Here is a 13,396-nt window from a genome sequence, read left to right on the forward strand (position 1 = left end):
TGGAATGACAATTATGGTTACTTTGGATGAGATTCCAGATGGATTTTCAAACCTTAAATTGTGACACAGAAAAGTAACACAGAACTTTAGTGGCTGCCTAAGTCTAAGAAGTGCCAAAGCTCATTATACACTTCTTTGGTTGCATTATTTAAATCTGAATTTTCCCTAGCTGTTTGCAGATCTGCTTCTCACCACTGTTAACACAGACCCAAACCCAAACCAGCGAGACACAGCTCACAGGCCTCGCCGAGGTTGAGCACACACGCTCTACATCGGATGTCAAGAAGAGCCTGAAGTTTTGCAATTCCAGCTGCTTAGGGAAACAGTTTCACCTAAAGGCACAGAAAAACTACACAGGCAAGTTCCCTAAATCTCAGCTCAGAGACGTCGCTGATAAAACATGAGTTTCAGGCTGAGGAAAGTAGACTCCATTCCCTAGATGTTGCTAAGTCACGTTATAATCGCTTATTTCTGCAGAAATGCAAAACAGAGCACGGATCCTTTTTTAAGGGACAGCTGAAAGAACCTTCTTTTCACAGAAGGCTCTGGAATTTGGGATCCCAGACACATGTATGTGCCCTCCTGGCTTAAGTTTCCAAGAGAGCTCAGAGTGCAGACGGCAGTGTGTGCTGCTTCCCATTAGCTAGCTCAGTTACAGCTACAAGGTCCTAAAAATGAAGCACTCCTCCAAAGAAACTCAAACAGCCCACTACAGATAGCATTTACTGTAGTAAATGGAAGTTCAGGAGCAGTTTACACCTCTTAACACATCTTCAACACAACAATCAACTGCATGATCGGATCAACGGATCAATAAAAATCGGTTCTTTAAAGTTAAGAGGGTGCTAAGCTAACCCAGCTGTTACCTGACACAAATACAGGGCCTCTCCATTACCACAGAACAACCCAAACCAAAAAGAATAGTCTTGCCACAGATTTAATTACTGGTGTGTGCTAAACCAGCACGAAGACAAGCTTTGCTTGTCAATCAGTAACAGTGAACTACCTGAACTAGGAAAGAAGGGAGGTGAGGATCATAAATATGAATAAAACGGCAGCATCATGTGGATGCATTATGAAACATGAGGTATTTAATATATGTATTTTATCTTTGAGAAGTATGGCATATTAAAAACAGTTAATAAAGAACTGGGATCAGATTTATTACTTGGAGGAGGGGTGCGTGTAATAATTCAACCTTGAAGCAATGTTATAGTAAGGATTGTTGTGCTCACCAGTGCTACTTCCTATAAAACTCTGCTGTATTATGAAAACTCGGCAGCACATTGTAGTCTAATTCAGGAAGTTCTTCTGTATTTCTCCCACAAGTTAAAGGGCCAGCTTCTAGCTGGAAGAGCCACCTCCCTTTCAACCAGCCCGTCTCTCTTCTAGATCTCTGTAGCAGTATTCAGAGTTTGCTAGCATGGCAGCGGAAGCGTGAAGTAGTTTTGAGGGGCTGAAATTTGAAACAAAACTCTCTATTAATCTCACTCTGAAAACCAGAATATCCACACAGCTCCAGGTTAACCAAGAAGAATTCTAATGTGCTGACGCATCTCACAAATTCTACATGTTCTGGACAAAATCAACTGCTTAGAAGGAAAAACGTGGATTTAGGGCCAAAATTCCTGTTTCTCTGTCCTTGCCTCCCTAACCAAGATCATAAATAGTCTAAGAGATACCTGCTCAGCAGCTGACTAGCTCTATAGGTCCCTAAGCTTGCAAGTTTCTTTCCGTTTGACCTGGAAGTTCCTGCAGCTCACACCTTCCATAAGAAAGCTGGACAGGTCCTACAGACAGGAACAAAACAGCCAGAGAGGTGTACGTAAGCCCTTAAAGCACTCAGTGCAGAAAACATGCTCAGCATGGCCATAAGATAAATGAGATCCCACCTGAAGTAGTGCTTTGGAGTCCTCAACACAGGAAGGACATGGACCTGTTGGAATAGGTCCAGAAGAGGCCACAAAAATGAGCAGAGGGCTGGAGCACCTCTCCTATGAGGACAGGCTGAGAGAGTTGGGGGTGTTCAGCCTGGAGAAGAGAAGGCTCCGGGGAGACCTTAGAGCCCCTTCCAGTCCCTAAAAGGGCTCCAGGAGAGATGGGGAGGGACGCTTGATCAGGGAGTGGAGAGACAGGATAAGGGGTAACGGTTGTAAACTGAAAGGGGGGAGATTTAGATGAGATCTCAGGAAGAAATTCTTTCCTGTGAGGGTGGTGAGACACTGGAACAGGTTGCCCAGAGAAGTTGTGGCTGCCCCATCCCTAGAAGTGTTCAAGGCCAGGCTGGATGGGGCTTGGAGCAACCTGGTCTGGTGGGAGACGTCCCTGCCCATGGCAGGGGGGTTGGAACTGGATGATCTTTAAGGTCCCTTCTAACCCAAACCATTTTATGATTCTATGATCCAGCTGCTCATCAAACCTACCAGAGGAGAATGGACGACAAGAGTAACTGAGTGGTTACAGCTCAGTCAGATCTACAGAAGAGCAAGGAATGGAATCCAGCTGTGTACTGGATGGAATCCAGTCCCAGAAAAGTGCCTGGCTGGACGTTTTGAAGGCAAAGCTCCTATTTCTGGAGCCAGGAAGCAGTAGGACTAAGAGAAATGTGGATTTGGGTCTTGGAATGGCAGAAGCACCCATCTATTGCTCAGTCTTTAGCCCTCTAAATTTCAAAAAGGAAAGGCGATCAGGATTGAAAGTAAACCTTGTGGCACATCTTCTAAGCAACTTGCTCTTAGCACGCCTTGTCACGAGGACGAGACACAACAGAAGCAAGAGAGGAGCTGGAAGATGAAGGATGAGACTAAGGACTTGCCTGGTCCAGCACAAGATGGTTTATTATGTTCAGTGACTGTCTTCACAATGCTCCAGTTTCAACCACTGATTCCATTTTATGTCCTCACCTAACAACCAATAATTCTTTTTTACATCTTGGAGGCTCAGTGTCTGTTGGTAGGTGTTTCTGGAAGACCAGGTTAGAAGCCACGAGACTGAGTGAATTCACTGAGTAGATTTTAGGAAATAAAGCATAAGGGCTTTTACAGAGCCAGTTTGTTAATTTTAGGTTGAGGAAATACAACCCTGAGGTACAGAAACTTTTCAAGAGAGCAAAACTGAAATTCTTCTTCCTGTCTTTTGAGATTTAAAGAAATTCTTTCTGGAATAAAACACAAAATGTAGCTGAAAAAAAATATGCAAAAGCCCAATCTGTGCCATTAAGCTGCGCTACAAATATCAACTCCTAAAACTTGTCTCGCAAAACCAAGATCAAAGTTTTAATAAAAACTGACATACTTAACTGATCAGAATTCATTTGAAGTTTTAATAATAAAATACCTATTTCTGCACACATGCTACGTCCTGCACAAAATTAAGAACGTGCATGCCAAAACCTTGCCATATGCTGTTCATGGCTAGCTCCCTCCTGACAAACAATATACTTTGCGTAACTTCTGAGATCAAGTTGTATTTGCTTTATATACACACACACATATTAAAAACAATGGAAAATGGAGGGAAACTGGAAAAGGCTGAAAACCCCAGCGGCATAAACCACCTCTAACTTGAACACCCCAGTTAGGTGGCTAAAAAAATTAGGTGGCATGAATCTAGGCACAGATATACAAGAAGTTGCACAATCTTATTTACATTTCTAATATGGACTTCCAAGGACAAGCTGCAAGGCCAAAGCTTCTGTCCCTGCTAAACAATTCAAGCTCCAGCAAATATTTGATGCAATCCTTGCTCAGCAAACATCTCAAACCACCGTCTTAAGGTGCCACATAAGTGGCCAGGACAAAACTGGCTTATTACCAGCAGCCATCTTACTAATTATTTATTCTTTTGATGAGTACAGAATGACACTATACTTCCCCAGGATAAATCACACTTAACCACACACCAAAAGGACTGCGTCTGCTGCGTGGGGTGCCACAAGCCACTCAAACGAGCGGATGAAGTCGAAGTCAAAGTCTGAGAAACTAACCTCGAATGGGGGGCACCACATTATTGAAGTTTTATATAAAACATGCATAAATGCAACTTACAGCATTGTGTGATCTTCTGGATGTTGGAAGTTATACGTTGGGCCAGTTGATTAGGATCCCCAAAACCCGCACCGTACGACATGGCTGAGTCGATTCGCTGTCAAGATCATCCACGATGGGAATGAGTCAGACAGTCTCCACCTATTAAAGACACCTAAACCCCACCCCAGAAAACAAGAATTACATCTTTGTCATTGGTTTCCAAAGGTCTTCATCAACTTAAAGAAAAATATACAGGAAAAGATGGAAGAAAACTCCATATACTGATGTTTACCCTCTCCAAAGATACAGTACTTCAAATACAGTATTTAAGGGAATGTTTTCTCAAAAAAGTATTAAATAAGAATATGACATCTTTTTTGACCTTCCTACAACTATTAAGACTGTTAGTAATACACATGGCTTAAGATCTGCAATTACTTTACAGCAGCTACATCACAGAAACTACACCCTTTGTCCAACTTCTTATGTATTTTCCCCACTGTAAGCAAAGAAAAAAGTACACATTTTTATTTGTTGCCATTCCAGAAAAAAGCTGTACATTTAATCCATCAATGCCAAACCCTCTGATGAACTATGTTCCAAACCAATTACAAGATTACTTCCATACCATGTATCACCCATCCCACCAGTACAACCTAGTGTATATAAACCACTGGAAAAAAACCCAGCAGGTTATCACACAAGATACCAGAATGAAGGGGGCACATAACTCCCTCTAAGCACCAATCACTTGGATCAACTTTTGAATCAGTTTTACTTGTAATGCAATTTCATGTGAATTCAATGAAGCTTTATCCTGTTTCAGCTGTTGTGTTTCTCAATATGAACTCATTTTTCAAGAACTTGGTATGCAAATGCATTTTTAGGGGTGTTTTTCACACCCAGAACTACCATATCTTATGTAAAAACATCAAATTCTGACAATTACTCACAAACACACTTGCCCTAAGAGCACACATACACAATCATGTCAGCATGGAACTACTAGAGATGTCTTAGCCCGCTTTCCATCCCTACAGACCAAATTTCAGCATGAGCTCAGAGATGCTCTAAATCTACATTAACGAGACACAGCTTAGGATCCACTATCAAAACTGGGAACGTATCTGATCTGCTGCGAGACCACAGACTCATCAAGCATATGTGCATCCAACACAATCCCATAATTTCATCCATAACTTGATCCTTTCCACTCTCCTGCACGTCACCTTCGTGGCTTCAACTTTTTAACCTCGCCAGTTCCCCGTGCTTCCACTGTTCAACCCAAACCCTGTGCCTTCCAAGCAATGTCCTCTTCTCCTGGCCTGTCAGCTTCTGGCTAAAAACTCAATTGTAGGGAGAGAGAGAAAGCACATTTAAATGTTTAAGCAGAAAAGGAGGAAATGAAAAGGCCAACAGATTTGTCAAGCGTGAGACCAGCTGTCCTACAGTTAGCAAACTCAAGTCCTTATGAATTTATTTAAACAAAATATATAAAATTAACAGTCCTTGTTGCCAAACAAGGACTTTCTTTTTTTTCCACCTTCAGAAATGCCCGCATTAATACAGCGCAGCAACATCCTGGTTGGTTTAAAACATGACTTTTTTCATATCTCTATGATATGAAATGATCTCTAGTACAGCTGCCAAGACACACATACACGTTGGTCAGACACATCCCACCAGAACTTCACTGGGATTATAACTACCGAGGTCAGGCTCATCCCTGCCGCACAATCTCCACGAGTCACTCTCTGCAGTATTTTTTCCCATCTCTGTCTGTAGCAGATGCAGATTCTAGTTATTTTGGGTGCCAGACTAAAGCCTGAAGTCAGTCTGTCAGCCTAAATCCCACTTATCTGGCCTGAGGCTGGAGTAACAACCTTTGATCTTTTTGGAAACTCTAGGCAATATTACATTGAATTTGTATTTTAAGACCAAACCCGTGCAAACTTTATAGCAAATAAATGGTTCTATCCCTTGGTATCTTGACTAAGTAAGGAAATTTTATCAATGTTGCAGAAAACAGAATCATAGGCATAAAATAAAATAAAAAAACCCATGACCTAAAAAGTTAGTTTGAAAAAGAGTATTTCTCAGAACTGTTGACGTTGTTTGTTTCTTTTAAAAGTTATGACTATTTCTAGACTAACTACATGCTAACTACAACGCTAGCACTGGCTAAAAAGTATTTTTAGCCAAATATTATATTTAATGTTAGAAATTAAGCATTAAAATGCAGTCGCTCAGGAGAAGAGACAGCACAAGACCAAATCACCTTGTGTAGAAAGGCTACGGAACTAACTGAAATAGTCCTTCACAACTGTTTGCTCTCCCTTCGTATTTGCATTCTCCTGGCAGCTGCCTGTAACACCGTTCTCAGCAACAGCGTTACAGTCAAGGGATATACACGGAATGTTTCATCCAAGTCTCGACAAAAGGTATCTTTAAACGAGTTCCATCACACTAAACTGACAAATGTGCAGATTTTACAATACACAAGACTCTCAGTTTTTCAACTTTCAGGCTACAAAGATGGGCAGCCAAACACAACACATAACGAGAGGACGTTCAGATGACAGACTGCAAAGGCCACAGGATATAGTTCAGCTTTTCATCTGCACACGTAGATCTCTAATTTTGGTACAACTCTCTGTATCAACACGCATATTTCAATTGAGATTTATAGTAAATTTGTAGGATAGCAGTGTAAATTCACAGCTGTGTTACTCCATACAAGTTCTTCCACCAGCAACACTATTCCCGAGAGTGTCAATAACACAGGTTGGTGACAGGGTCACCCATCAGCTCTCGTCACTTCTCAATCTTCACCACAAACTCTCCAAGCCAAGAAAAAAACCAAACTGAATAGCCCAAAGAGAAGGAAAATTTTCTATTTGTTTATGATTATTTTTTAAACAGGAAGTGTGAGCTTCTTCCTCATTCTGGTTCTCACAGCAACACGGGTGTCTGAACCGAACGAACAACTGACTTTCTACTCACACACCCTTCACTTGTTATCACTGAGTTACTCCGACTCCTCTGAAAACACAAGGAGCTCAGCCCTTGGGAAGTCAGTGGGACTTTTGTTAATGCCTTTGACAAGGTCAGGGTTTCAGCCACCAGGAAACAAAACAGCCGCCTGCACCAAGTGTTTCCTTCCACACCAAGGTGATAGAAGCATTCATCAAGACTCTGAATTTCCATTGAAATTACCCCTTTTCACTTCCACAGCATTTAACTGCCCTGTCCTGACGTATTTTGGTGTTACTGCCTGCTTAACTTTTAAAATGTGCAAGTTAATCATCAGCTCCAATTGAGGGAAGGACACTTTGCATTCAAACTGGAACGGAGCTGCATCTGGGCTAGCATTCGGTTCCTCTCAAAGTTTCAGTCGGGTGTGAGCTTTGGATTGTACCTTCTATCTTCCGCTCAACATCTCGGTCTTTGAATGGGAATACAGCTGGTGGCAACGCGGCTTGTCAAGATACTGAAGAAAATCCGAAGAACTGAGTCTACTGGCACAACTGAAATAAAGAATCAGAGCACTGAAGCAAGACCTCTCTGTACAGAGATGAAGTTTAAAGAATTCAAAGGATTGCTATATATATATTTATTAATTTTTTTTTTCCTAATTTCTGAATTAACTGGTTCCTGCATCACACTGTCACTCCACAGCCAAGCTAAAAAATGAAGCTCAGTATCAACTTGTTTTATAGAAAAGTGTTTTCAGGCATGGAAAAAAAAAAATAATCCATTTTTCCCTCGGCTATTTCCAGTCAGCTCACTGCCGAATGTAGAGACAAGAAAGTGGGGAAACTCCACAACCTAGCAGCTTCCCAGTGCTACTCTTGAAAGCTCCACGGGGACAAAACGATGTGATGGGACATGACAAGCACAGCACGTGTTAGATCTCAGCAGCATCACCTAAATATCTTGCAGGATCCAGCCAGCTACAGTTAATAAGCACCTAATCTATTTTGTATTTTCTCATTTAGATATTCTAAGAGTTTTCTTTCTCCTATAAATCAAGCCTGTAAGAACCCGTAGGCAATAATTTTACTGTTCCGATTTAGCATCGGGACTTTGAAATGTTTAAGTGGATCCTTAACTTTCAAAAAGCAAAAAGTACAAGCCACATTCCATAGAAATGCTCAAAAATTTAAATCTGATCTGAATTGGGATTTTATGCCTTTAAATATCCAGAGACAAGTCATGGGGCTTTCTTGTATGTGATTTTTTTTTTCCCCTAAATAAAGGTCAAAAAAACAAAGCTTCTCCCAAACAACTCCTAAATGTGACTTCCTTTGTAAACTACTGCCAAGAAAAAATGCAAAATCCTCCAAGCAGGGTGAAAACACAGGCAAAAATAACAGACTGCTGAAAGACTCTTGGAAAAAAAAAAAAAAAAAAAAAAATTGCAGCCGGTCACAATCTTACTACAGAAAATTTGTAACATGGTAACAGCCATGATTAGTAAGATTTCTGCAATATAACATCGCTCTATCTATTTCTCCTCAGTAGGTTTTACCACCCAAATACCGAGACGAGACAAGGTGCATCTACGGAGTGACTCTGGCACTTATCTAAGGCAATCAAAATCACATTACCCTCTTCGGACAGCGTCTGCAGCTGACTTTAGCAGTAATTTTGCAGCAGCTAAAATTAATCTTAAATAAAAATTCTAAAAAAAAAAAAAAGAGCTTTTGGAATAAAGGTCAGACTGTACACTGCAAGATAAGTCCTTCCTGCTACAGCACCTGAAGGTATCTCATAACCAACTCATAGCAACTGACTTAGTAATACACAAGTGAGCACTAAATCTGTCACTATTTTCTCTAGTGGGGATGAGGGAGGTTAAGTTTTGTCTGGATTTTTCTATTTTTTCCCCTTATACTTAGGCTAAAATATTTAGAGACTGAGATCACATATTCCACTTTGTGCTTTTACAGCTCCTAATGTGCTGGCATCCTGGTCCAAAAAGGCAGGCTGGGGGCTTCCGTAATAAAAACCCAAGTATGCAGCATAATAAACACACAAACAAAACAGCAGTAAAAATAATTCCTTCCTGCATTCTTAAAAGGAAAAAAAAAAGTTCCTAGATTTTCTTTTATCATCTAGTTTCAGGTAAAAGTCAAACTTAAATCCATAAGGAAAAAACAAATACAATTTATTTAAAACTTTGTTTGCTCTAATGCAGCGACACTAGCATCAAAGATGTCACGAGGCAATTTTCTCTTCCACACTGCCCAACTCCCTCAGCCTTGCCACATTAGTCACGCTGAAACATACCAAAACCAAGCTTCCATCGCGTAACGGCTAGAAGTATTTTATTTTATATTATTTAAAAATATTAGGTAGTGCCACTGGTCAGTGTTTTTAGCCATTTTCCCTAGAAAAGATTCTGTCCAACAAAGATGTAATTTAAAGTGGTGGCATTTAGAACTGCCCAGTGTGGAAAAGTGAATTACAGAAGCCTGAAATCCTGTTAGAGGCCTAATGCATCACCAAGGCTCAGCATATATGGCTAAAAAAATAATATAAAATCATAGAACGGTTAGAGTTGGAAGGGACCTTAAAGATCATCCAGTTCCAACCCCCCTGCCATGGGCAGGGACACCTCCCACCAGACCAGGTTGCTCAAAGCCCCATCCAGCCTGGCCTTGAACACCTCCAGGGATGGGGCAGCCACAGCTTCTCTGGGCAGCCTGGGCCAGTGTCTCACTGGAGGCACTGATACGCTTATCGTTGTCCAATTCATCCCCACTGATACTTATAAAGAACTAGGTGAAGGAAGCACAGAGTTTTCACAGGCCTAACAGACATATTGGTTCTCTGGGAAATGCCCGAAGTAAGAAAATTATGTTTCCTAGAAGCGCACAAAGTGTTTAGAGGCCTGATGATGAAGCTAGAATAGGAAAATGAACGCTGGGTACTGGAACTGTTGGGGAGAGAAGGGCTGAAAACAGACCCAGCACGAAGTGCTGCTGGCAGAAAAACAACATCTCATGGGAAAACAAAGACGGACCAGAACCACAGGAAATCAAGCACACTACGTGTTCACACCCAAATCTCCCTAACGGCAGCTTGTTCACTTTGAACCAAACACCCAGATCAAGTACACCGAGGGAGAAGTTATCTCTGCCAAAAAACCTGATTGAGCTGGATGCTGAATCTCTCTGGGGCCCACCAGGATGGTAATGACTGCATACACCTCATGGCCTCTTTTTTTTTTTTTTTTCTCCCTCCACCCCTGCCACAAAGAGTTTCACTTCAGGGTAAGCCACCAAGAAGACTGCTACTAAATATTCTGATATAAGACTACAAGAGGGGTCTTCATGAAGGGAACACAAATACAGTATCATAGAACGGTTTGGGTTGGAAGAGACCTTAAAGATCATCCAGTTCCAACCCCCCCGCCCTGGGCAGGGACACCTCCCACCAGACCAGGTTGCTCAAAGCCCCATCCAGCCTGGCCTTGAACAATGCCACCATTTAGCATCACCTTCTTCTAATTTTAATATATTTTAGCATTTTTTTTCCTCCTCTCTTCCTTGTTTTCGGTGAACAGCTCTTGCACAAAACCGCAGGCTCCAAGCAGAAGCTGGCAAAGCAGAGGCCTGGACGATGGCCGGTCAGGAGGGCTCCACTCTCTGCTGGCACAGCTCTCTGCCTTTTCTTCCTCTGCAGTGTTCTTAAGGGGAGGGGGTCACAACACACCAGCGCATCGCTTCTGGCCATAAAGTATCCCGGGATTTTATCACCGAGCTTCAATTAAGATACAGCGCTTTGCATTTCATGCCAAGTGGAGCAAAACCTTCCACTTCCCTCTACGGTTTCACGACGTGCCCACAGCTGATGCAGCAGCGAGGGGTTCACCAGGAGGAAAGCAGCGATGGCGCCAGGCCCTGGCTCTCTATTTATATACCTATGTGATTTTTATCCTCTCCCTTCCCCCCTGCTGCCGTGTCTTTGCTCCCCTCGGCCGTGGAACAGCGCGGGGCGCCTTTCAACAGGGCGGCGGTGACCAGCCCACCCTACAATTCCACATTCAGCTGGGCTAAAACACCAGCTGTAGGCCCCGAGCCCCCCCCGCGGAGCAACACGGGCACCGTGGAGCCCACAGCCGGGCTACCAGGGGGTTGTCAGGGAGAGGGGTCCGGGGGGAAAGCGGGTGGTGACACAACCGACCCCACACCCAACCCTTGTCCCCGGCCCAGCCCGTCCCACGGGCCCCTCACCCCCTCCCGGGGGCCGGCCCCGACCGCAGCCGAGGGCCCTCCGGCCGCTGCGGCCCCGGCCCCGGCCCCGGCCCGCTGCGGCCCTCCCCGCCGCCCTCTGACAGGCTCCCCCCGGCCTGGCCGGACACCGCCCTGCCCGCCCTTTCCCCCGGGCGGGCGGCGACCACCCCCCGGCGCCCCAGCCCAGCTCCCGCTGCCCCTTACCCGGCCTCAGCGAACCTGCTCCCACCGGGCGCGGCAGGCGGCAGCAGGGCGGGGAGGGACAAACAGGCCGCGGCCCGTCCCCGCCCCGGCCCGCCGTGACGGCGGGGGCGTGGGGAGGCGGGAGAGGGGCCGGGCCGGGCGGTGCCGTGTGGCGACCGGGCCGCCCCCTCAGGGCAGGCGGCTCCCGGCTGACAGGCCCCGGGCGCTCCCCAGGGGGAACGGGGCAGCCCCGGCCCCTCTCCGGGAGGAGAAGAGTATAATTTAAGGAAAAGATGCTGTTGCCTTAGGAATTAAGGGGGAAAACATGAGTAAGGAAACGATGTTACAGTGAAAAATACGATGTCACCACACTAATGTCCTGCTTTGAAGCACTGCCTTCAGTTTGGGTCACTTGGTCTCGAAGATGGATGCTTAGAAGAAAATGAGTGGGAAATTATATTTAAAGGTGCCTTTAGATGAGATTCACGGCAATGCACGCGCACAGCCCTGAAGGGCAATTGTACCCTGGGCTCCACCGAAAGAAACCTGATTCTTTTTTTCTTTTTTTTTTTTTTGAAAAATAAGTAGATGGAGGGAGGGGATTCTGTCCCTCTGCTCCGCTCTGGTGAGACCCCATCTGGAGCACTGCGTCCAGCTCTGGGGCCACCAACCTAACAAGGACATGGACCTGTTGGAACGGGTCCAGAGGAGGGCCATGAAGATGGCCCGAGGGCTGGAGCACCTCTGCTGTGAAGACAGGCTGAGAGAGTTGGGGTTGTTCAGCTACAGCCCCAGGGATCTGGGGAGCATCTGGTCCTATAATTTTCCCTTTGAAGAACTGGGGAGGATGCAGAAGTGCCTCAACCGCTGTGGAGGCAGCCTCGAGGCTCACCTGATGCTTCTTCTCCAGTGGCTGGGCCAGGAGGAGATCGGGTCTCCCCATGTCTCTGTTGCCCTCACTCCCCAGTGCCACTGAGTCTCTCTGAGCCCTAGCAGGATGGTAATGACTACATACACCTCATGGTCTTTTTTTTTTTTCTACCCTTCCTTCCCACTCCTCCACCCAGAGAGTTTCACTTCAATGTAAGCCACCAAGAAGAATGCTACTTAATAATCTGATATAAGACTACAAGAGGTATCTTCATGAAAGGAACACAAATACAGTATCATAGAATGATTTAAGTTGGAAGGAACCTTAAAGATCATCCAGTTCTAACCCCCCTGCCATGGGCAGGGACACCTCCCACCAGACCAGGTTGCTCAAAGCCCCATCCAGCCTGGCCTTGAACCCCTCCAGGGATGGGGCAGCCACAGCTTCTCTGGGCAACCTGGGCCAGGGTCTCACCACCCTCACAGCAAAGCATTTCTTCCTGAGATCTCATCTAAATCTCTCCTCTTTCAGTTTAAAACCATTACCCCTTGTCCTATCAAAAGCGTCCCTCCCCATCTCTCCTGGAGCCCTCTTTAGGGACTGGAAGGGGCTCTAAGGTCTCCCCAGAGCCTTCTCTTCTCCAGGCTGAACAACTCTCTCTCAGCCTGTCCTCACAGCAGAGGTGCTCCAGCCCTCTGATCGTCTTCGTGGCCTCCTCTGGACCCGTTCCAACAGGTCCATGTCCTTCCTGTGCTGAGGACTCAGAAGTGCATGATGAAATGAAGGGGAAGCAGCCCAGCCCTGGCCTCGTATTCCTGATGAGTGTCCTCTTTCCAAGGCGTGAGCAGTGCCTAAGTGGTGTGTAATTTACCTTATGGGCAAATTTAATTCTCCCCTGTCGCATTTCACTTGTGTGCCTCTAACTGTAGATAGGAAGGGTGATGCTGGCAGGAGTTGGTACCGATGGCAAACCACCTGGCAGCGCTTCCCAGGCGGTTGTTACTGATGTATTCCACCAGCTGGATGAATTCCTGTTGCTGTCGTCGTCATCTCCATTTGCTAATTCAATTAAA

The 13,396-nt window shown here is 44.9% G+C and overlaps 1 protein-coding gene across 1 annotated transcript in view; it reads right to left on the reverse strand.

Moving 5' to 3' along the window:
- Window positions 1–11,570, reverse strand: part of STX7 (syntaxin 7) — a 35,942-nt gene extending 24,372 nt beyond the window's left edge. Inside the window, exons 1-2 of the mRNA XM_074166044.1 lie at window positions 11,474–11,570; window positions 4,047–4,200 (exon numbers count right to left, since the gene is read on the reverse strand). Coding sequence (XP_074022145.1) covers window positions 4,047–4,128 — 82 coding nt within the window. The 5' untranslated portion in view covers window positions 4,129–4,200; window positions 11,474–11,570. The remainder of the gene's footprint in view (window positions 1–4,046; window positions 4,201–11,473) is intronic.
- Between the last annotated feature and the right edge of the window lie 1,826 nt (window positions 11,571–13,396).

The sequence above is a fragment of the Numenius arquata genome, chromosome 2 (assembly GCF_964106895.1).
Source record: "Numenius arquata chromosome 2, bNumArq3.hap1.1, whole genome shotgun sequence".
Lineage (NCBI taxonomy): Eukaryota > Metazoa > Chordata > Aves > Charadriiformes > Scolopacidae > Numenius > Numenius arquata.